We start from the raw sequence: 23,742 nt of genomic DNA, 5'->3' as shown, positions 1-23,742 counted from the left end.
AAGCTGCGCGGAGCCCTGCAGAGGGAGCCTTGTTGTCCAGGGCCTGTACTGAGCAGTTGGCGCTACTTGAACGGTTGCGCCGCCTGAATTATGCTACACACTCAGCTAGAACGAACACTTCAGCGGACAAATCGGGCAGACTTCTGGCCTGGCTTGTTAGGGGTGATCGCGACCATGGAATGGATATGGAGATCCGCTCGGAGTCTGGTCGTTTGTTGCATATGCCTGGGGAAATACATTCTGCATTTATGCAGCACTACCAGACGCTGTATGCCTCGATGTGGTCTCCCCTGAACAGTCCTTCGATGAGTTTCTCTCTAATGTAGAACTCCAGTGCCTGACGGCGGATCAGGGGAATGCTCTGGAGGAGCCTCTTGATCTTGCTGAGATACAGGCCAGTATTCGCGAATTGGCATCTGGCAAGATGCCGGGTCCGGATGGTCTGCCGGCTGACTTTTACAAGGCATTTACTTCAATTCTCGCGCCCAAACTACTCTGGGTTTATGAAGAAGCAGTGCGGAGGGGAAGCTTAACGAAATCTCAAAGGGAGGCGCTGCTTGTGTCCCTTCCCAAACCTGGCAGAGACCCAGTAGAGTTAGGCTCGTAACGGCCGCTAGCAATGCTCAACACGGACTATAAAACACTGGCCAAAACACTAGCAATGTGTCTGGTGCCTATAACACCAGGCCTGGTACATGCGGATCAGAACGGGTTTGTGCCGGCGAGGGATACGTCACATAAAATTAGGCGTCTGACTCCGCATCATGCAATACGCGAGACGGGACTGGCCACGGGCGGGATGTCTGGTCCTTAACCTGGAGAAGGCCTTTGATTCCTTAGAATGGCCCTATCTTTTCAGGGTCTTGCAGCGGTTTGGCATTGGGCCTCACTTTACTTGCATGGTTAAGTTGCTATACACTCAACCTAGGGTCCGGGTCAAGATGGGGGGCATTATATCAGAATCAGTCAATGTGTGCAGAGGTACGAGGCAAGGTTGCCCCCTCCCCCACTGCTGTTCTCCCTTGCCATGGAGCCACTGGCAGCGGTTTTGCATGACAGGGGTACTGGCTGGGGTATTATCCTGGGGGATGGCCTACACGTGGCATCGCTGTATGCTGATGATCTTTTATTGTACTTTAGAGATATTACCCGAATTCCCTCAGAACTCGGGCCCTGTTTCAACACTTTGCTGTGATATCTGGCCTCAAGGTCAATTGGTCCAAATCATGCCTCTTCCCTTTTGACTCTACGCTTTCGAATCCAGAGCTTTGTCTTGCTGGGAGCAATGTCCCATGACAACCACACTCCTTCCGGTACCTGGGCATTCGTATTTACCACTGTGAGGAAGACCTAGCTGACAGAAATCTTAAGAGAGTGGTGTCTTCGATCAAATCCCAGATGGCTTTTTGGCAGACGCTGCCACTGACGGTGGCAGGTAGGATAGAGCTGCTAAAGATAATAGTTTTACCGTGCTTATTATATTACTTTTCTAACCTCCCACATTATATCCCTCCCAGCTTCTTCAGGAATCTTGAGTCTACGCTACAGGAGTTCATCTGGAATGGGGGTCGCTGTAGGGTCGCGCTGAAAAAACTGTATTTGCCGCTGGAGAGGGGTACCTATCAGTCCCTAATATGGAACACTATTATCTGGCCTCTCAGCTCCAATTGGTGTCCAAGTGGCTGGCAGGCCTTCATCTCACAGACACGGCGACCACAGAAGGCCCTTGGTCCCTCATGCAGGTAGCGCACCTGTTTCACCCACTTGCGCGTGTGGCATTGCCGGGACAGATATTTCTCAAGGTGGCTTATAACTGTTATCGCAGGTCCCTGCGCCTTACTGGGGCGATAATCCCATTTGCTCCAGCTTTAGCGTTGTTGGGAACTCCTCGTGGTTCTAAGATTACGTCAGGTCCTGAGTTACCTGCGTGGCATGCGTCAGAGCTATATACGTTGGGCGACCTCTATGATGATGCTAAGCTGATTCCGTTTCCTACACTAGTTCCGGAATTGGGACTGCCTGCGGGACAGTTTCTGTTATATAGCTCACTGTTGAGGTCGCTAAAATCTAGGTGGGGAGACGTGTCAGTAGCCCCCTCCACGCACCTGTTGGTACAGTACATGCAGGTAATGGGGCAAGGACGGCACCTGATCAGATGGTTCACTGATGCGCTGCGCATACACACAGCCTTAGAATGTGATGCACTGCGTGCGGCCTGGGACAGGGATGCAACCACATCGGTGACCGATGCGCGGTGGAAGTCTGCTCTCTCTGGCCACGTTAATGTACCCCGCAATTCTAGATTTCGCTTGATTTAATTCTACATCATTCACAGAGCCTACCTCACTCCGGCTCGCGTGAACAGATATTTTGCTCGGCAAGATGCAGCATTCCCCGTTGTTCTTACATAGATGCAGACATGATACACATGCTGTGGTCCTGCCCATCCTTGCACCGATTCTGGAGGGCAGTCGTGGGTTGTCTGACGGAGTGCACGACGTGTTCGATTCCATCCACATGGGAGGTCTGTCTGCTGGGTCTCTTCCCCAGGAGCACGCGGAATAGAGCTGCTGCGCGATTTCTGGACTTGGGCCTGATAGTGGCTAAGCGGCTGATAACCCGCAGATGGTAATCGGAAGACCCACCAGCTGCACATGCCTGGCAATGCTCATTTGAGGGGTGTGCGAGTGCCGAGGGAGTGGCGTTGGGCAGGGAAGATGCATTGGGGCTACGCAAATATCCGTTATCAGATAGCTGGGAGGAGATGTTGGCATGTCTGCGTGGTATGGGACGGGGCTCCGATGTGGAGGAATCACTCTAACTGCTGGAGTGAACGTACATCTGCTCCCGGCTCGGGAACGTGAGGGGGGGATGCTTATGCCTGGGTGGCTGGTCGGGTCTCAACATTAGGGATGGGGCTTGATGTTATCAGGGCGGCAAATGTCTGTGGTTTGCAGGTACTCCCGTACAATATTGACGTGTATAGATGGCTCAGAGAGGTTCCCGCACCAATGGTGGCGCGCTTTAATCACAACATATTATCTGTACAAATAGCACTCCAACGGTTGTTCGCGTTCTTATTGTTATCTGTGATTTGCTTAAAGACCTGCCAGCAAAACATTGTACAAACATACTGCTCCTTCGATGTGGTTTGAAATGTTATGGAGGTATTTGTCATCCTTCAAACTGTTTGCCCGCTTCAGTACGCTAATGCATGAACCTCTCTCTGGAATTTGCATGTCAATTATTCCTGAACTATGTGAACACATGTAACCTGTGGTTAGGTATTATAGTTTGAAATTTAGCTATTGATTATTTTGACACCTACCTTCTTCTGATGTGCCTATACAATCAACAAAATTTTTTATCCTGATGTTGATGTAAGTCAAAATGTTACAGTATGCTGAAAATGATAATAAACAGATTTTTGAAAACAAATCAGGAGCAGGGACGTGAAACAGACAAAAAAGCCATCCAATCTTGAGCAAGGGGCTGACCCCGAGGCCATTGTAAGTGTATTGAATGTGTTGGAAACATCTGTAGTCAAAGCCCAAGAAGGACTCTGTTGCAGCTTCCAGACTCCAGGACTCCCCTCCCTCAGTAAGCTTCTTGTGACTTCACTTTTTTAGTCCCCCACCCCTGTCTCTACTCCTACCCTCTAATGCAGAGCCTAGATAACTATCTGTATTCAAAATATCTCAAACATGCTGGGACATTTCTCCCTGGGGACAGACCGTAAAATTTGGGTGTGAGATCACCATGAATAAAATGGCCATTTTGCACGGAAGGATGGGTGTAGCAGAAATGATTTTGGGAGGGCAGCTTGTCCAATGGTACTTTAACTGGCATCACAGTTGCATATACGCCTCCCGCTTCCCTCAGAACAGGATGGCAGAAAGCCCAGGAGAGCGGACAACACTTTCATCTTTTTTGATGGATGCACTTTCACTACCCACCTCCAAATCAGGTCTTGTGTTACCATATTACTACTCTGAGTAGTACATATCATGCCAGCATATCCCATTATAATGCCACGCAATGTATAATGTAACACTGCATTCCCATATTATTGCTATTTACATTGTACAGCGTCACACTACATAATCACACTTTGGAGGATGTATAGACTTCTTTTATTTATTAATTCTCAATAGCTCTAATGTTACCATGAGATCATTTCAAAGTGCCTTATGAGGGGTTGATTGGATATATAGAAGGGATCAAGCTGGGATCAGCGCACCCAAAGAGAAATTGGGCCTGATTACGACTTTGGCAGAGGGCGTTACTCGATCACAAATGTAATGGATATCCCGTTTGCCATGTTACAAGTTCCACAGGATATAATGGAACTTGTAATATAGCAGGCGAGATGTCTGATACATTTGGGTTGGAGTAATCCCCTCCCCCAAGGTCGTAATCAGGCCCATTATGTCCACTGGGTGGCTCACTCACTCCTACAGGAGCAGTCAGCATTGATATCATCCAAAAGCCTGCCTGGGCAGATGAGTTTTCAAGGTTCTCCTGAATCTCAGGAAGTCTGCCTGAAGATGGATGGGTGGGATGCGAGTCTATGAGGAGAAAGAGACTGTACCACCGCCATTATTGCCTTGAAGACTTGGTTTCACAGGTTGACGGAAAGTGTGGGTCGCTCACCCATCTGAGCCGCCATGTCGGCAGTGAAGTTGTCATCATGTTAGACAGGTAGGAGGACCCACTTAATGTAAAGCCTTGGGCAGAGGGCCTAAAGTTTTTAATTTTACATAGTGATTGTTGGCTAGTCAGTGGGTAAACCTCTGGTGTGTGAGATGGTTAGGTCGCTTCATGCCAAAGATGAGGTGGACAGTTCAGTTTGTACTCCTTGGTTCTTGCACTAGGTAATGTTTGGCCGCCTTCATAGATTCAAGTTCAGTGATTGGCCCTGCAGCTGAGCTCTACTGCATCCAAGGTGATCCACTGAGGTGGGAATGTCAGAAACAGGGTTCTCTGGAGAACAAGCAGATCCTAGGCATTGTAGGTGACGTTCTCCATAGAAGCCACTCATACATATAAGACTAGGTTAAGCCCCACATTACACACCTTTGATTGAGATACAGCCTAATGGCCACTGAATGTCACACAACATTCACACATTCACACTTGGGACAAGGTATATTTCCACACTAGATTGACACATCACACTTTGGACAAGGTATAGTTTCAGCCTACATTCACATAGTCACACTTTGAACAGGGCACAGTTCCACACTCACTGACATATTCACACTTTGGACAAGGTTTAGTTCCACACTACGTTCACACAGTCACACTTTGAACAGAGTATAGTTACACACTACATGACACATTCACAATTTTGACAAGGTATAGTTTCAGCCTATATTCACACAGTCACACTTTGAACAGGGCATTGTTCCACCCTCACTGACACATTCATTCTTTGGACAAGGTATAGTTCCAGACTACGTTCACACAGTCACACTTTGAACAGGGTATAGTTCCACACTACATGACACATTCACACTTTGGACAAGGTATATTTCCACACAACATTCACACAGCACACTTTGAACAGGGTTTAGTTCCACACTACATTGACACGTTCACACATCGGACAGAGCATAGTGTCACACTGCCTTCACTTATGACCACTTTGAACAGGGAAGGTGGCACACTACATTCAAATTGTAACACTTTTGACCAGAAATGGTCTATTCTACATTCACATAGTAATAATTTGTACAGGATATAGTGCCATATTACATTCACATAATACTTTGGGCAGAGTGTGGTGGCACACTAAATTTACATAGCAACATTTTGAACAGTTTAAAGTGTACCCCACATGTTTACTAGGTCCAAGTCCCTCACTAGGTCACTGATTCCAAGTGCCCTCCTGTTCACTGAGTCCAACTGCACCACCTGCCCCCTAAGTCCCCATGCCCCACCAGCCGAGACCAAGTGTCTCACCTGATCACTGAATCTCATTACTCCAACTGATCACTTAATACCAGTATACCACAGACCCAGTGCCCCCCTGTTCACTGTTTGCCTGTTGTCCATCTGTTCGCTGACTCCTAGTGCCCTACCTGCTCACGGACTCGTAGTGCTCTACCTGCTCACTGACTCCTAGTGCTCTACCTGCTCACTGACTCCTAGTGTCCCACCTTCTTACTGACTCCTAGTGCCCTACCTACTCACTGCCACCTAGTGTCCCACCCACCTGCCCACTAACACCTAGTGCCCCACCTGCTGACTGACTCCTAGTGCTACACCTGCTCACTGACACCTAGTGCCCCACCTGTTCACAGGCTCATAGTGCCCCACCTGTTCACAGGCTCATAGTGCCCCACCTGTTAACTGACTCCTAGTGCCCCACCTGTTCACTGACTCCTAGTGCTCTACCTGCTAACTGACTCCAAGTCCCCACCTGCTCACTGACTCCTAGTGTCCCACCTGCTAACTGACTCCTAGTGCCCTACCTGCTCACTGAGTCCCACTGCAACACGCCATGTGTTCACTAAACCCCAACACGGTCACTGACTGCTACTGCCTCACCTAATCACCGATACCCAGCACTCCACCTGCTCACTAACTGCTAACGACCGACCTACTCACTGAGTCCCAACGCACCTCCTGTTCACTGACTCCCACTGCTCCATAAGCTCATTGAATCCCAGTGCACTATCTGCTCCTTGAATCCCAGTGCACCATCTGGTTACTGAATTCCAGTGCACCATGTGGCTACTGAATTCCAGTGCTCCATTTCGTCACTGAATCCCAGTGCACCATCTGCTACTGAATCCCAGTGTACCATATGCTCACTGAATCCCAGTGCACCATTTCATCACTTAATCCCAGTGCACTATCTGCTTACTGGATCCCAGTGCACCACCTGTTCACTGACTTCCACTTCTCCATATGCTCACTGAATCCCAGTGGACGATTTGGCCACTGAATCCCAGTGTACCATCTCCTCACTGAATCCCAGTGCACTGCCTGCTCACTTGATCCCAGTGCACCATCTGCTCACTTTATCCCAGTGCACCATCTGCTCACTGAATCCCAGTGCACCATCTACTCACTGAATTCCAGTGCACCGGCTCCTCACTGAATCCCTTTGTGCCATCTGCTCACTTAATGCCAGTGCACTATCTGCTCACTGAATTCCAGTACACAAACTGATCATTGAATCCCAGTGCGCCATCTCCTCACTGAATCCCAGTGCACCATCTGCTCACTGAATCCCAGTGTACCATCTGCACACTGAATCCCAGTGTATGGTCTGCTCACTAATTCCCAGTGCACGGTCTGCTCACTGAATCACAGTGCACCGTCTGCTCACTGAATCCTAATGCACCATCTGCTCACTGAATCCCACTGCACCATCTGCTCACTGAATCCCACTGCAGCATCTTCTCACTGAATCGCAGTGCCCCGTCTGCTCACTGAATCCCAGTGCATCATCTGGTCACTGATTACTAGTGCCCTCTGCTACTCACTGCGTCCCAGTGCACCCTCTGCTCACTGACTTCGTGCCTGAGGCTCCTCTTTCTTCGGTATGTAATGACAGGCATTGAGTTGAGTTCTGTCACTCTGTTTTGCTGTTTAGGCACTTCACAGCTGGTGCATGAGGGGGACATTGCTGTTCAACGAGACCGCAGTGCCAAGGTGTGTCCAAAAAACAGCTGCTTCTGGCCAAAATCCATTGATGGGACCGTCCCTGTGCCCTACACCCTCAGTTCCACTTACAGTAAGTGTACTTCTTCTTTGAGGTCAACGTTTATAAGTATCTTCTATGGTAACTATCCTTGATTTCACACTTCCCTCTTTTCACTCTTACTTTCCTTAGGTCCCTCAGATGTTGCTGCATTCAATGAGGCAATGCTGGAGTTTGCAACATTAACCTGCATCCGCTTCGTGGAAGGCACAAAGGAAGCAGATTATCTCCAAATCAGTTCTGACGGCGGGTAAGAACAGAGCCAGCTCCATGTGGTGTGGTGAAGTGGGTGCCATCTGTGTGTCCCCAATGACTCTGTGCATGTCCTCTTGTGAAATGCTCTCATTACTGGACTCTCCATGGCTCTTTACATTGTTTCATGTGATAGATTCTCATTACAGGACCCTCTATGGCTCTGTACATTGTTTCATGTGATAGATTCTCATTACAGGACCCTCTATGGCTCTGTACATTCTTTCACATGATAGATTCTCATTACAGGACTCTCTATGGCTCTGTACATGCTTTCATGTGATAGATTCTCATTACAGGACTCTCTATGGCTCTGTACATTCTTTCACGTGCTAGATTCTCATTACAGACCCTCTATGGCTCTGTACATTCCCTCTTGTTATAGATTCACATTAATGGACTCTTTATGGTTCTGTAGATTCCCTTTTGTTATAAATTCATATTAATGGCCTCTCTATGGCTATGTACATTCCCTCTTCTTATAAATTCACACTAATGAGCTCTCTATGGCTCTGGACATTCTTTCACATGATAGATTCTCATTACAGAGCCTCTACGGCTCTGAACATACTTTCATGAGATAGATACTCATCACAAACCCTATATCCCTCTGTACATTTTTTCATGTGATAGATTCTCATTACAGACCATCTATGCCTCAGTAAATTCTTTGATGTGATAGGTTCTCATTACAGACCCTCTATGGCTCTGTACATTCCTTCTTGTGATAGATTCTCATTAAAGACCCTCCATGGCTCTGTATATTCCCTCTTGTTATACATTCACATTAATGGACTCTCTATGGCTCTGTGCATTCTGTCATGTTATAGATTCTCACTGCAGGCCCATGTGTGGCTCTCTGCCTTCCTTCTTGTGATAGATTCTAAGTACAGGACCCTCTATGGTCCTGTACATTCCTTCTTATGATAGATTTTCATTACATGACCCTCTATGGCTCTGTACGTTCCCTCTTGTGATAGATTCACATAAATGGACTCTCTATGGCTCTGAGCATTCTTTCATGTGATAGATTCTCATTACAGACCTTCTATGGCTCTGAACATTCTTTCATGTGATAGATTCTCATTACAGACCCTCTATGGCTCTGTACCTTCCTCCAGGTTCCTGAGACCCACCTCGCAGTAAGTACCCCCCACCTCCCAGCCCCTCCCCCTGCCCCGCGCTACTCACCCTCTCTCCTGCTCCTGCTTCTTTTCTTCCTCTCTGTTCTTCCTCCTCGCTCCTCTTCTGTAATCTTCTTCTGTACTCTTCTTTTCCCCGTCTTCTCTCTTCTTCTGTGTGCTTCTCAGCCTCTCCTGTCGCCTCTCTTCTTCCTCATCCTCTTCTGTGGTCTTCTGCCTTCTGTTCTTCGTCTTCTGTATCTTATGTGATCTTCTGTCTTCTGCTCCTTCGTCTTCTGTTCTTCTGTTCTTCTGCTTTCTCCGTCCTCCGTCTTCTGTTTCTTCCCGTGCCTGCCCTCCTGCTCCTGCCTCATCCCCCTCCCTCACTCGCCTCCCCCTCTCTTTCACCCCTATCTACCCCGTTCACTATCTGCCTCCCTCACTCCTCCTATCTACCAATCTCCTATCTATCCCTCTATCTCACTATCTAACTCCCTCACTCACCACCTACTCCTATCTACCTATTTTTCTATCTCTCCACCTATTTCTCCATCTATCTATTTCTCTATCTCTCCCCCCTCCCCCGCCACCCCCTCTGTTACCTATCTTCCTATCCTCTCACTCTACCTCTCACCCTCACCCACCTCTACAACCCCCCCCTCCCCTATCTTCTCAACCCTAATCCTATCTCTCTCCCTAATCTCCTAAACCCCCTAACACTAACACTCTCCCCCTCCACCCTTAAACCCCCCTCCCCAGCTCCCCTCACTCTACCTGTCCCCCCCTCGCAATTTCCCGCTGCAACCTCCTGCAAACCCCCGCCCCCCAGCTCCCATTCGTCCCCAGCTGACCCCTCCTACCTCTTATGGCAGCCGCTGCGCGACAGTGGTAGCGACCCTTGACCCAAGGGTACGTCGCTCCCCCTGCCGCTGCAGCTCCTCCAGCTCCTCCAGCTCCTCCAGGTTCCTGAGACCCACCTCGCAGTAAGTACCCCCCACCTCCCAGCCCCTCGCCCTGCCCCGCACTACTCACCCTCTCTCCTGCTCCTGCTTCTTTTCTTCCTCTCTGTTCTTCCTCCTCGCTCCTCTTCTGTAATCTTCTTCTGTACTCTTCTTTTCCCCGTCTTCTCTCTTGTTCTGTGTGCTTCTCAGCCTCTCCTGTCGCCTCTCTTCTTCCTCATCTTCTTCTGTGATCTTCTGTCTTCTGCTCCTTCGTCTTCTGTTCTTCTGTTCTTCTTTTCTTCTGTTCTTCTGCTTTCTCCGTCCTCCGTCTTCTGTTTCTTCCCATGCCTGCCCTCCTGCTCCTGCCTCATCCCCCTCCCTCACTCGCCTCCCCCTCTCTTTCACCCCTATCTACCCCGTTCGCTATCTGCCTCCCTCACTCCTCCTATCTACCAATCTCCTATCTATCCCTCTATCTCACTATCTAACTCCCTCACTCACCACCTCCTCCTATCTACTTATTTTTCTATCTCTCCACCTATTTCTCCATCTATTTCTCTATCTCTCCCCCCTCCCCCGCCACCCCCTCTGTTACCTATCTTCCTATCCTCTCACTCTACCTCTCACCCTCACCCACCTCTACAACCCCCCTCCCCTATCTTCTCAACCCTACTCCTATCTCTCTCCCTAATCTCCTAAACCCCCTAACACTAACACTCTCCCCCTCCACCCTTAAACCCCCCTCCCCAGCTCCTCTCACTCTACCTGTCCCCCCCTCGCGATTTCCCGCCGCGACCTCCTGCACGCCCCCGCCCCCAGCTCCCATTCGTCCCCAGCTGACCCCTCCTACCTCTTATGGCGGCCGCTGCGCGACAGTGGTAGCGACCCTTGACCCAAGGGTAGCTCGCTCCCCCTGCCGCTGCAGCTCCTCCAGCTCCTCCAGGTTCCTGAGACCCACCTCTCAGTAAGTACCCCCCCACCTCCCAGCCCCTCGCCCTGCCCTGCGCTACTCACCCTCCCTCCTGCTCCTGCTTCTTTTCTTCCTCTCTGTTCTTCCTCCTCGCTCCTCTTCTGTAATCTTCTGTACTCTTCTTTTCCCCGATTTCTCTCTTCTTCTGTGTGCTTCTCAGCCTCTCCTGTCGCCTCTCTTCTTCCTCATCTTCTTCTGTGGTCTTCTGCCTTCTGTTCTTCGTCTTCTGTATCTTTTTCTGTGATCTTCTGTCTTCTGCTCCTTCGTCTTCTGTTCTTCTATTCTTCTGTTCTTCTGTTCTTCTGCTTTCTCCGTCCTCCTTCTTCTGTTTCTTCCCGCGCCTGCCCTCCTGCTCCTGCCTCTTCCCCCTCCCTCACTCGCCTCCACCTCTCTTTCACCCCTATCTACCCCGTTCGCTATCTGCCTCCCTCACTCCTCCTATCTACCAATCTCCTATCTATCCCTCTATCTCACTATCTAACTCCCTCACTCACCACCTCCTCCTATCTACCTATTTTTCTATCTCTCCACCTATTTCTCCATCTATCTATTTCTCTATCTCTCCCCCGCAACCCCCTCTGTTATCTATCTTCCTATCCTCTCACTCTACCTCTCACCCTCACCCACCTCTACAACCCCCACTCCCCTATCTTCTCAACCCTACTCCTAGCTCTCTCCCTAATCTCCTAAACCCTCTAACACTAACACTCTCCCCCCTCCACCCTTAAACCCCCCTTCCCCAGCTCCTCTCACTCTACCTGCCCCCGCTCCCTCGCGCTTTCCCACCGTGACCTCCTGTACGCCCCCCAGCTCCCATTCGCCCCCAGCTGACCCCTCCCCCCCCTCCTACCTCTTATGGCGGCCGCTGCGTGACAGTGGTAGCGACCCTTGACCCAAGGGTAGGTCGCTCCCCCTGCAGCTGCAGCTCCTCCAGCTCCTACAGGTTCCTGAGACCCACCTCGCAGTAAGTACCCCCCACCTCCCAGCCCCTCGCCCTGCCCCGCGCTACTCACCCTCTCTCCTGCCCCTCCTTCTTTTCTTCCTCTCTCTTCTTCCTCCTCGCTCCTCTTCTGTAATCTTCTTCTGTACTCTTCTTTTCCCCGTCTTCTCTCTTCTTCTGTGTGCTTCTCAGCCTCTCCTGTCGCCTCTCTTCTTCCTCATCTTCTTCTGTGGTCTTCTGCCATCTGTTCTTCGTCTTCTGTATCTTCTTCTGTGATCTTCTGTCTTCTGCTCCTTCGTCTTCTGTTCTTCTGTTCTTCTGCTTTCTCCGTCCTCCGTCTTCTGTTTCTTCCCACGCCTGCCCTCCTGCACCTGCCTCATCCCCCTCCCTCACTCGCCTCCCCCTCTCTTTCACCCCTATCTACCCTGTTCGCTATCCTCCTCCCTCACTCCTCCTATCTTCCAATCTCCTATCTATCCCTCTATCTCACTATCTAACTCCCTCACTCACCACCTCCTCCTATCTACCTATTTTTCTATCTCTCCACCTATTTCTCAATCTATCTATTTCTCTATCTCTCCCCCCCGCCACCCCTCTGTTATCTATCTTCCTATCCTCTCACTCTACCTCTCACCCTCACCCACCTCTACAACCCCCCCATCTTCTCAACCCTACTCCTATCTCTCTCCCTAATCTCCTAAACCCCGTAACACTAACACTCTCCCCCCTCCACCCTTAAACCCCCTCCCCGAACTCCTCTCACTCTACCTGCCCCCCCCTCCCTCGCGCTTTCCCGCTGCGACCTCCTGCACGCCCCCGCCCCCCAGCTCCCATTCGCCCCCAGCTGACCCCTCCTACCTCTTATGGCGGCCGCTGCGCGACAGTGGTAGCGACCCTTGACCCAAGGGTAGGTCGCTCCCCCTGCCGCTGCAGCTCCTCCAGCTCCTCCAGGTTCCTGAGACCCACCTCTCAGTAAGTACCCCCCACCTCCCAGCCCCTCGCCCTTCCCCGCGCTACTCACCCTCTCTCCTGCTCCTGCTTCTTTTCTTCCTCTCTGTTCTTCCTCCTCGCTCCTCTTCTGTAATCTTCTTCTGTACTCTTCTTTTCCCCGTCTTCTCTCTTCTTCTGTGTGCTTCTCAGCCTCTCCTGTCGCCTCTCTTCTTACTCATCTTCTTCTGTGGTCTTCTGCCTTCTGTTCTTCGTCTTCTGTATCTTCTTCTGTGATCTTCTGTCTTCTGCTCCTTCGTCTTCTGTTCTTCTGCTTTCTCCGTCCTCCGTCTTCTGTTTCTTACCGCGCCTGCCCTCCTGCTCCTGCCTCATCCCCCTCGCTCACTCGCCTCCCCCTCTCTTTCACCCCTATCTACCCCGTTCGCTATCTGCCTCCCTCACTCCTCTTATCTACCAATCTCCTAACTATCCCTCTATCTCACTATCTAACTCCCTCACTCACCACCTCCTCCTACCTACCTATTTTTCTCTCTCCACCTATTTCTCCATCTATCTATTTCTCTATCTCTCCCCCCTCCCCCGCCACCCCCCTCTGTTACCTATCTTCCTATCCTCTCACTCGACCTCTCACCCTCACCCACCTCTACAACCCCCCCTCCCCTATCATCTCAACCCTATTCCTATCTCTCTCCCTAATCTCCTAAACCCCGTAACACTAACACTCTCCCCCTCCACCCTTAAACCCCCTCCCCGAACTCCTCTTACTCTACCTGTCCCCCCTCCCTCGCGCTTTCCCTCCGCGACCTCCTGCACGTCCCCGCCCCCCAGCTCCCATTCGCCCCCAGCTGAACCCTCCCCCCCCTCCTACCTCTTATGGCGGCCGCTGCGTGACAGTGGTAGCGACCCTTGACCCAAGGGTAGGTCGCTCCCCCTGCAGCTGCAGCTCCTCCAGCTCCTCCAGGTTCCTGAGACCCACCTCGCAGTAAGTACCTCCCAGCCCCTCGCCCTGCCCCGCGCTACTCACCCTCTCTCCTGCTCCTGCTTCTTTTCTTCCTCTCTCTTCTTCCTCCTCGTTCCTCTTCTGTAATCTCCTTCTGTACTCTTCTTTTCCCCGTCTTCTCTCTTCTTCTGTGTGCTTCTCAGCCTCTCCTGTCGCCTCTCTTCTTCCTCATCTTCTTCTGTGGTCTTCTGCCTTCTGTTCTTCGTCTTCTGTATCTTCTTCTGTGATCTTCTGTCTTCTGCTCCTTCGTCTTCTGTTCTTCTGTTCTTCTGCTTTCTCCGTCCTCCGTCTTCTGTTTCTTCCCGCGCCTGCCCTCCTGCTCCTGCCTCATCCCCCTCCCTCACTCGCCTCCCCCTCTCTTTCACCCTATCTACCCCGTTCGCTATCTGCCTCCCTCACTCCTCCTATCTTCCAATCTCCTATCTATCCCTCTATCTCACTATCTAACTCCCTCACTCACCACCTCCTCCTATCTACCTATTTTTCTATCTCTCCACCTATTTCTCCATCTATCTATTTTTCTATCTCTCCCCCCTCCCCGCCACCTCCTCTGTTACCTATCTTCCTATCCTCTCACTCTACCTCTCACCCTCACCCACCTCTACAACCCCCCCGCCCCTATCTTCTCAACCCTACTCCTATCTCTCTCCCTAATCTCCTAAACCCCCTAACACTAACACTCTCCCCCTCCACCCTTAAACCCCCCTCCCCAGCTCCTCTCACTCTACCTGTCCCCCCCTCCCTCGCGCTTTCCCGCCACGACCTCTTGCACGCCCCGCCCCCCAGCTCCCATTCGCCCCCAGCTGACCCCTCCCCCCCCCCACCCCTTACGGTTGCCGCTGCGCGACAGTGGTAGCGACTCTTGACCCAAGGGTAGGTCGCTCCCCCTGCCGCTGCAGCTCCTCCAGCTCCTCCAGGTTCCTGAGACCCACCTCGCAGTAAGTACCCCCCACTTCCCAGCCCCTTCGCCCTGCCCCGCGCTACTCACCCTCTCTCCTGCTCCTGCTTCTTTTCTTCCTCTCTGTTCTTCCTCCTCGCTCCTCTTCTGTAATCTTCTTCTGTACTCTTCTTTTCCCCGTCTTCTCTCTTTCTGTGTGCTTCTCAGCCTCTCCTGTCGCCTCTCTTCTTCCTCATCTTCTTCTGTGGTCTTCTGCCTTCTGTTCTTCGACTTCTGTATCTTCTTCTGTGATCTTCTGTCTTCTGCTCCTTCGTCTTCTGTTCTTCTGTTCTTCTGTTTTTCTGCTTTATCCGTCCTCCGTCTTCTGTTTCTTCCCGCGCCTGCCCTCCTGCTCCTGCCTCATCCCCCTCCCTCACTCGCCTCCCCCTCTCTTTCACCCCTATCTACCCCGTTCGCTATCTGCCTCCCTCACTCCTCCTATCTACCAATCTCCTATCTATCCCTCTATCTCACTATCTAACTCCCTCACTCACCACCTCCTCCTATCTACCTAATTTTCTATCTCTCCACCTATTTCTCCATCTATCTATTTCTCTATCTCTCCCCCCCTCCCCCGCCACCCCCTCTGTTACCTATCTTCCTATCCTCTCACTCTACCTCTCACCCTCACCCACCTCTACAACCCCCCTCCCCTATCTTCTCAACCCTACTCCTATCTCTCTCCCTAATCTCCTAAACCCCCTAACACTAACACTCTCCCCCCTCCACCCTTAAACCCCCATCCCCCAGCTCCTCTCACTCTACCTGTCCCCCCCCCTCCCTCACGCTTTCCCGCCGCGACCTCCTGCACGCCCCGTCCCCCAGCTCCCATTCGCCCCTAGCTGACCCCTCCCCCCCTCCTACCTCCTATGGCGGCCGCTGCGCGACAGTGGTAGCGACCCTTGACCCAAGGGTAGGTCGCTCCCCCTGCGGCTGCAGCTCCTCCAGGTTCCTGAGACCCACCTCGCAGTAAGTACCCCCTACCTCCCAGCCCCTCGCCCTGCCCCGCGCTACTCACCCTCTCTCCTGCTCCTGCTTCTTTTCTTCCTCTCTGTTCTTCCTCCTCGCTCCTCTTCTGTAATCTTCTTCTGTACTCTTCTTTTCCCCGTCTTCTCTCTTCTTCTGTGTGCTTCTCAGCCTCTCCTGTCGCCTCTCTTCTTCCTCATCTTCTGCTGTGGTCTTCTGCCTTCTGTTCTTCGTCTTCTGTATCTTCTTCTGTGATCTTCTGTCTTCTGCACCTTCGTCTTCTGTTCTTCTGTTCTTCTGCTTTCTCCGTCCTCCGTCTTCTGTTTCTTCCCGCGCCTGCCCTCCTGCTCCTGCCTCATCCCCCTCCCTCACTCGCCTCCCCCTCTCTTTCACCCCTATCTACCCCATTCGCTATCTGCCTCCCTCACTCCCCCTATCTACCAATCTCCTATCTATCCCTCTATCTCACTATCTAACCCCCTCACTCACCACCTCCTCCTATCTACCTATTTTTCTATCCCTCCACCTATTTCTCCATCTATTTCTCTATCTCTCCCCCCCTCCCCGCTACCCCCTCTGTTACCTATCTTCCTATCCTCTCACTCTACCTCTCACCCTCACCCACCTCTACAACCCCCCTCCCCTATCTTCTCAACCCTTCTCCTATCTCTCTCCCTAATCTCCTAAACCCCCTAACACTAACACTCTCCCCCCTCCACCCTTAAACCCCCCTCCCCAGTTCCTCTCACTCTACCTGTCCCCCCTCCCTCGCGCTTTCCCGCCACGACCTCCTGCACGCCCCCGCCCCCCAGCTCCTATTCGCCGCCAGCTGACCCCTCCCCCCATCCTACCTCTTATGGCGCCCGCTACGCGACAGTGGTAACGACCCTTGACCCAAGGGTAGGTCGCTCCCCCTGCCGCTGCAGCTCCTCCAGCTCCTCCAGGTTCCTGAGACCCACCTCGCAGTAAGTACCCCCCACCTCCCAGCCCCTCGCCCTGCACCGCGCTACTCACCCTCTCTCCTGCTCCTCCTTCTTTTCTTCCTCTCTCTTCTTCCTCCTCGCTCCTCTTCTGTAATCTTCTTCTGTACTCTTCTTTTCCCAGTCTTCTCTCTTCTTCTCTGTGCTTCTCCGCCTCTCCTGTCGCCTCTCTTCTTCCTCATCTTCTTCTGTGGTCTTCTGCCATCTGTTCTTCGTCTTCTGTATCTTCTTCTGTGATCTTCTGTCTTCTGCTCCTTCGTCTTCTGTTCTTCTGTTCTTCTGCTTTCTCCGTCCTCCGTCTTTTGTTTCTTCCCGCGCCTGCCCTCCTGCTCCTGCCTCATCCCCCTCCCTCACTCGCCTCCCCCTCTCTTTCACCCCTATCTACCCTGTTCGCTATCTGCCTCCCTCACTCCTCCTGTCTTCCAATCTCCTATCTATCCCTCTATCTCACTATCTAACTCCCTCACTCACCACCTCCTCCTATCTACCTATTTTTCTATCTCTCCACCTATTTCTCAATCTATCTATTTCTCTATCTCTCCCCCTCCCCCGCCACCCCCTCTGTTACCTATCTTCCTATCCTCTCACTCTACCTCTCACCCTCACCCACCTCTACAACCCCCCCTCCCCTATCTTCTCAACCCTACTCCTATCTCTCTCCCTAATCTCCTAAACCCCCTAACACTAACACTGTCCCCCCTCCACCCTTAAACCCCCCTCCCCAGTTCCTCTCACTCTACCTGTCCCCCCCCTCCCTCGCGCTTTCCCGCCGCGACCTCCTGCACGCCCCTGCCCCCCAGCTCCCATTCGCCCCCAGCTGACCCCTCCCCCCCATCCTACCTCTTATGGCGGCCGCTGCGCTACAGTGGTAACGACCCTTGACCCAAGGGTAGGTCGCTCCCCCTGCCGCTGCAGCTCCTCCAGCTCCTCCAGGTTCCTGAGACCCACCTCGCAGTAAGTACCCCCCACCTCCCAGCCCCTCGCCCTTCCCCGCGCTACTCACCCTCTCTCCTGCTCCTGCTTCTTTTCTTCCTCTCTGTTCTTCCTCCTCGCTCCTCTTCTGTAATCTTCTTCTGTACTCTTCTTTTCCCTGTCTTCTCTCTTCTTCTGTGTGCTTCTCAGCCTCTCCTGTCGCCTCTCTTCTTCCTCATCTTCTTCTGTGGTCTTCTGCCTTCTGTTCTTCGTCTTCTGTATCTTCTTCTGTGATCTTCTGTCTTCTGCTCCTTCGTCTTCTGTTCTTCTGTTCTTCTGCTTTCTCCGTCCTCCGTCTTCTGTTTCTTCCCGCGCCTGCCCTCCTGCCTCATCCCCCTCCCTCACTCGCCTCCCCCTCTCTTTCACCCCTATCTACCCCATTCGCTATCTGCCTCCCTCACTCCTCCTATCTACCAATCTCCTATCTATCCCTCTATCTCACTATCTAACTCCCTCACTCTCCACCTCCTCCTATCTACCTATTTTTCTATCTCTCCACCTATTTCTCCATCTATCTATTTCTCTATCTCTCCCCCCGCCACCCCTCTGTTATCTATCTTCCTATCCTCTCACTCTACCTCTCACCCTCACCCACCTCTACAACCCCCCCATCTTCTCAACCCTACTCCTATCTCTCTCCCTAATCTCCTAAACCCCGTAACACTAACACTCTCCCCCCTCCACCCTTAAACCCCCTCCCCGAACTCCTCTCACTCTACCTGCCCCCCCTCCCTCGCGCTTTCCCGCCACGACCTCTTGCACGCCCCGCCCCCCAGCTCCCATTCGCCCCCAGCTGACCCCTCCCCCCCCTACCCCTTATGGTGGCCGCTGCACGACAGTGGTAGCGACTCTTGACCCAAGGGTAGGTCGCTCCCCCTGCCGCTGCAGCTCCTCCAGCTCCTCCAGGTTCCTGAGACCCACCTCGCAGTAAGTACCCCCCACCTCCCAGCCCCTTCGCCCTGCCCCGCGCTACTCACCCTCTCTCCTGCTCCTGCTTCTTTTCTTCCTCTCTGTTCTTCCTCCTCGCTCCTCTTCTGTAATCTTCTTCTGTACTCTTCTTTTCCCCGTCTTCTCTCTTCTTCTGTGTGCTTCTCAGCCTCTCCTGTCGCCTCTCTTCTTCCTCATCTTCTTCTGTGGTCTTCTGCCTTCTGTTCTTCGTCTTCTGTATCTTCTTCTGTAATCTTCTGTCTTCTGCTCCTTCGTCTTCTGTTCTTCTGTTCTTCTGCTTTCTCCGTCCTCCTTCTTCTGTTTCTTCCCGCGCCTGCCCTCCTGCTCCTGCCTCATCCCCCTCCCTCACTCGCCTCCCCCTCTCGTTCACCCCTATCTACCCCGTTCGCTATCTGCCTCCCTCACTCCTCCTATCTACCAATCTCCTATCTATCCCTCTATCTCACTATCTAACTCCCTCACTCACCACCTCCTCCTATCTACCTATTTTTCTATCTCTCCACCTATTTCTCCATCTATCTATTTCTCTATCTCTCCCCCCGCCACCCCCCCTGTTATCTATCTTCCTATCCTCTCACTCTACGTCTCACCCTCACCCACCTCTACAACCCTCCTCCCCTATCTTCTCAACCCTACTCCTAGCTCTCTCCCTAATCTCCTAAACCCCCTAACACTAACACTCTCCCCCCTCCACCCTTAAACCCCCCTTCCCCAGCTCCTCTCACTCTACCTGCCCCCGTTCCCTCGCGCTTTCCCACCGCGACCTCCTGCACGCCCCCACCCCCCAGCTCCCATTCGCCCCCAGCTGACCCCTCCTACCTCTTATGGCGGCCGCTGCGTGACAGTGGTAGCGACCCTTGACCCAAGGGTAGGTCGCTCCCCCTGCCGCTGCAGCTCCTCCAGCTCCTCCAGGTTCCTGAGACCCACCTCGCAGTAAGTACCCCCCACCTCCCAGCCCCTCGCCCTGCCCCGTGCTACTCACCCTCTCTCCTGCTCCTCCTTCTTTTCTTCCTCTCTGTTCTTCCTCCTCGCTCCTCTTCTGTAATCTTCTTCTGTACTCTTCTTTTCCCCGTCTTCTCTCTTCTTCTGTGTGCTTCTCAGCCTCTCCTGTCGCCTCTCTTCTTCCTCATCTTCTTCTGTGGTCTGCTGCCTTCTGTTCTTCGTCTTCTGTATCTTCTTCTATGATCTTCTGTCTTCTGCTCCTTCGTCTTCTGTTTTTCTGTTCTTCTGTTCTTCTGCTTTCTCCGTCCTCAGTCTTCTGTTTCTTCCCGCGCCTGCCCTCCTGCTCCTGCCTCATCCCCCTCCCTCACTCGCCTCCCCCTCTCTTTCACCCCTATCTACCCCGTTCGCTATCTGCCCCCCTCACTCCTCCTATCCACCAATCTCCTACCTATCCCTCTATCTCGCTAACTCCCTCACTCACCACCTCCTCCTATCTACCTATTTTTCTATCTCTCCACCTATTTCTCCATCTATCTATTTCTCTATCTCTCCCCCCTCCCCCGCCACCCCTCTGTTACCTATCTTCCTATCCTCTCACTCTACCTCTCACCCTCACCCTCACCCACCTCTACAACCCCCCTCCCCTATCTTCTCAACCCTACTCCTATCTCTCTCCCTAATCTCCTAAACCCCCTAACACTAACACTCTCCCCCCTCCACCCTTAAACCCCCCTCCCCAGCTCCTCTCACTCTACCTGTCCCCCCCTCCCTTGCGCTTTCCCGCCGCGACCTCCTGCACGCCCCTGCCCCCCAGCTCCCATTCGCCCCCAGCTGACCCCTCCCCCACATCCTACCTCTTATGGCGGCCGCTGCGCAACAGTGGTAGCGACCCTTGACCCAAGGGTAGGTCGCTTCTCCTGCCGCTGCAGCTCCTGCAGCTCCTCCAGGTTCCTGAGACCCACCTCGCAGTAAGTACCCCCCACCTCCCAGCCCCTCGCCCTGCCCCACGCTACTCACCCTCTCTCCTGCTCCTGCTTCTTTTCTTCCTCTCTGTTCTTCCTCCTCGCTCCTCTTCTGTAATCTTCTTCTGTACTCTTCTTTTCCCCGTCTTCTCTCTTCTTCTGTGTGCTTCTCAGCCTCTCCTGTCGCCTCTCTTCTTCCTCATCTTCTTCTGTGGTCTTCTGCCTTCTGTTCTTCGTCTTCTGTATCTTCTTCTGTGATCTTCTGTCTTCTGCTCCTTCGTCTTCTGTTCTTCTGTTCTTCTGCTTTCTCCGTCCTCCGTCTTCTGTTTCTTCCCGCGCTGCCCTCCTGCTCCTGCCTTATCCCCCTCCCTCACTCGCCTCCCCCTCTCTTTCACCCCTATCTACCCCGTTCGCTATCTGCCTCCCTCACTCCTCCTATCTACCAATCTCCTATCTATCCCTCTATCTCACTATCTAACTCCCTCACTCACCACCTCCTCCTATATACCTATTTTTCTATCTCTCCACCTATTTCTCCATCTATCTATTTCTCTATCTCTCCCCCCCGCCACCCCTCTGTTATCTATCTTCCTATCCTCTCACTCTACCTCTCACCCTCACCCACCTCTACAACCCCCCCATCTTCTCAACCCTACTCCTATCTCTCTTCCTAATCTCCTAAACCCCGTAACACTAACACTCTCCCCCCTCCACCCTTAAACTCCCTCCCCGAACTCCTCTCACTCTACCTGCCCCCCCTCCCTCGCGCTTTCCCGCTGCGACCTCCTGCACGCCCCCGCCCCCCAGCTCCCATTTGCCCCCAGCTGACCCCTCCCCCCCTCCTACCTCTTATGGCGGCCGCTGCGCGACAGTGGTAGCGACCCTTGACCCAAGGGTAGGTCGCTCCCCCTGCCGCTGCAGCTCCTCCGGCTCCTCCAGGTTCCTGAGACCCACCTCTCAGTAAGTACCCCCCACCTCCCAGCCCCTCGCCCTTCCCCGCGCTACTCACCCTCTCTCCTGCTTCTTTTCTTCCTCTCTGTTCTTCCTCCTCGCTCCTCTTCTGTAATCTTCTTCTGTACTCTTCTTTTCCCCGTCTTCTCTCTTCTTCTGTGTGCTTCTCAGCCTCTCCTGTCGCCTCTCGTCTTACTCATCTTCTTCTGTGGTCTTCTGCCTTCTGTTCTTCGTCTTCTGTATCTTCTTCTGTGATCTTCTGTCTTCTGCTCCTTCGTCTTCTGTTCTTCTGCTTTCTCCGTCCTCCGTCTTCTGTTTCTTACCGCGCCTGCCCTCCTGCTCCTGCCTCATCCCCCTCCCTCACCTCCCCCTCTCTTTCACCCCTATCTACCCCGTTCGCTATCTGCCTCCCTCACTCCTCCTATCTACCAATCTCCTAACTATCCCTCTATCTCACTATCTAACTCCCTCACTCACCACCTCCTCCTACCTACCTATTTTTCTCTCTCCACCTATTTCTCCATCTATCTATTTCTCTATCTCTCCCCCCTCCCCCGCCACCCCCTCTGTTACCTATCTTCCTATCCTCTCACTCGACCTCTCACCCTCACCCACCTCTACAACCCCCCCTCCCCTCCCCTATCATCTCAACCCTATTCCTATCTCACTCCCTAATCTCCTAAACCCCGTAACACTAACACTCTCCCCCTCCACCCTTAAACCCCCTCCCCGAACTCCTCTCACTCTACCTGTCCCCCCTCCCTCGCGCTTTCCCGCCGCGACCTCCTGCACGTCCCCGCCCCCCAGCTCCCATTCGCCCCCAGCTGACCACTCCCCCCCTCCTACCTCTTATGGCGGCCGCTGCGCGACAGTGGTAGCGACCCTTGACCCAAGGGTAGGTCGCTCCCCCTGCCGCTGCAGCTCCTCCAGCTCCTCCAGGTTCCTGAGACCCACCTCACAGTAAGTACCCCCCACCTCCCAGCCCCTCACCCTGCCCCACGCTACTCATCCTCTCTCCTGCTCCTCCTTCTTTTCTTCCTCTCTGTTCTTCCTCCTCGCTCCTCTTCTGTAATCTTCTTCTGTACTCTTCTTTTCCCCGTCTTCTCTCTTCTTCTGTGTGCTTCTCAGCCTCTCCTGTCGCCTCTCTTCTTCCTCATCTTCTTCTGTGGTCTTCTGCCTTCTGTTCTTCGTCTTCTGTATCTTCTTCTGTCTTCTGCTCCTTCGTCTTCTGTTCTTCTGCTTTCTCCGTCCTCCGTCTTCTGTTTCTTACCGCGCCTGCCCTCCTGCTCCTGCCTCATCCCCCTCCCTCACTCGCCTCCCCCTCTCTTTCACCCCTATCTACCCCGTTCGCTATCTGCCTCCCTCACTCCTATCTACCAATCTCCTAACTATCCCTCTATCTCACTATCTAACTCCCTCACTCACCACCTCCTCCTACCTACCTATTTTTCTCTCTCCACCTATTTCTCCATCTATTTATTTCTCTATCTCTCCCCCCTCCCCCGCCACCCCCTCTGTTACCTATCTTCCTATCCTCTCACTCGACCTCTCACCCTCACCCACCTCTACAACCCCCCCTCCCCTATCATCTCAACCCTATTCCTATCTCTCTCCCTAATCTCCTAAACCCCGTAACACTAACACTCTCCCCCTCCACCCTTAAACCCCCTCCCCGAACTCCTCTCACTCTACCTGTCCCCCCTCCCTCGCTCTTTCCCGCCGCGACCTCCTGCACGTCCCCGCCCCCCAGCTCCCATTCGCCCCCAGCTGACCCCTCCCCCCCTCCTACCTCTTATGGCGGCCGCTGCGTGACAGTGGTAGCGACCCTTGACCCAAGGGTAGGTCGCTCCCCCTGCAGCTGCAGCTCCTCCAGCTCCTCCAGGTTCCTGAGACCCACCTCGCAGTAAGTACCCCCCACCTCCCAGCCCCTCGCCCTGCCCCGCGCTACTCACCCTCTCTCCTGCTCCTGCTTCTTTTCTTCCTCTCTCTTCTTCCTCCTCGTTCCTCTTCTGTAATCTTCTTCTGTACTCTTCTTTTCCCCGTCTTCTCTCTTCTTCTGTGTGCTTCTCAGCCTCTCCTGTCGCCTCTCTTCTTCCTCCTCTTCTTCTGTGGTCTTCTGCCTTCTGTTCTTCGTCTTCTGTATCTTCTTCTGTGATCTTCTGTCTTCTGCTCCTTCGTCTTCTGTTCTTCTGTTCTTC

General features: G+C 52.9%; 1 protein-coding gene across 1 annotated transcript in view; it reads left to right on the top strand.

Annotated features, from left to right (window-relative positions):
• LOC138283725 (embryonic protein UVS.2-like) overlaps positions 1-23,742 on the top strand; it is a 103,236-nt gene that overhangs the window by 31,308 nt on the left and 48,186 nt on the right. The window contains exons 4-5 of the mRNA XM_069221770.1: positions 7,607-7,747; positions 7,847-7,964. Coding sequence (XP_069077871.1) covers positions 7,607-7,747; positions 7,847-7,964 — 259 coding nt within the window. The remainder of the gene's footprint in view (positions 1-7,606; positions 7,748-7,846; positions 7,965-23,742) is intronic.

The sequence above is a fragment of the Pleurodeles waltl genome, chromosome 3_1 (genome assembly GCF_031143425.1).
Source record: "Pleurodeles waltl isolate 20211129_DDA chromosome 3_1, aPleWal1.hap1.20221129, whole genome shotgun sequence".
NCBI lineage: Eukaryota > Metazoa > Chordata > Amphibia > Caudata > Salamandridae > Pleurodeles > Pleurodeles waltl.
Note: the sequence above shows the minus strand (reverse complement) of the source record. Positions and strands in the feature narration are given on the sequence as shown.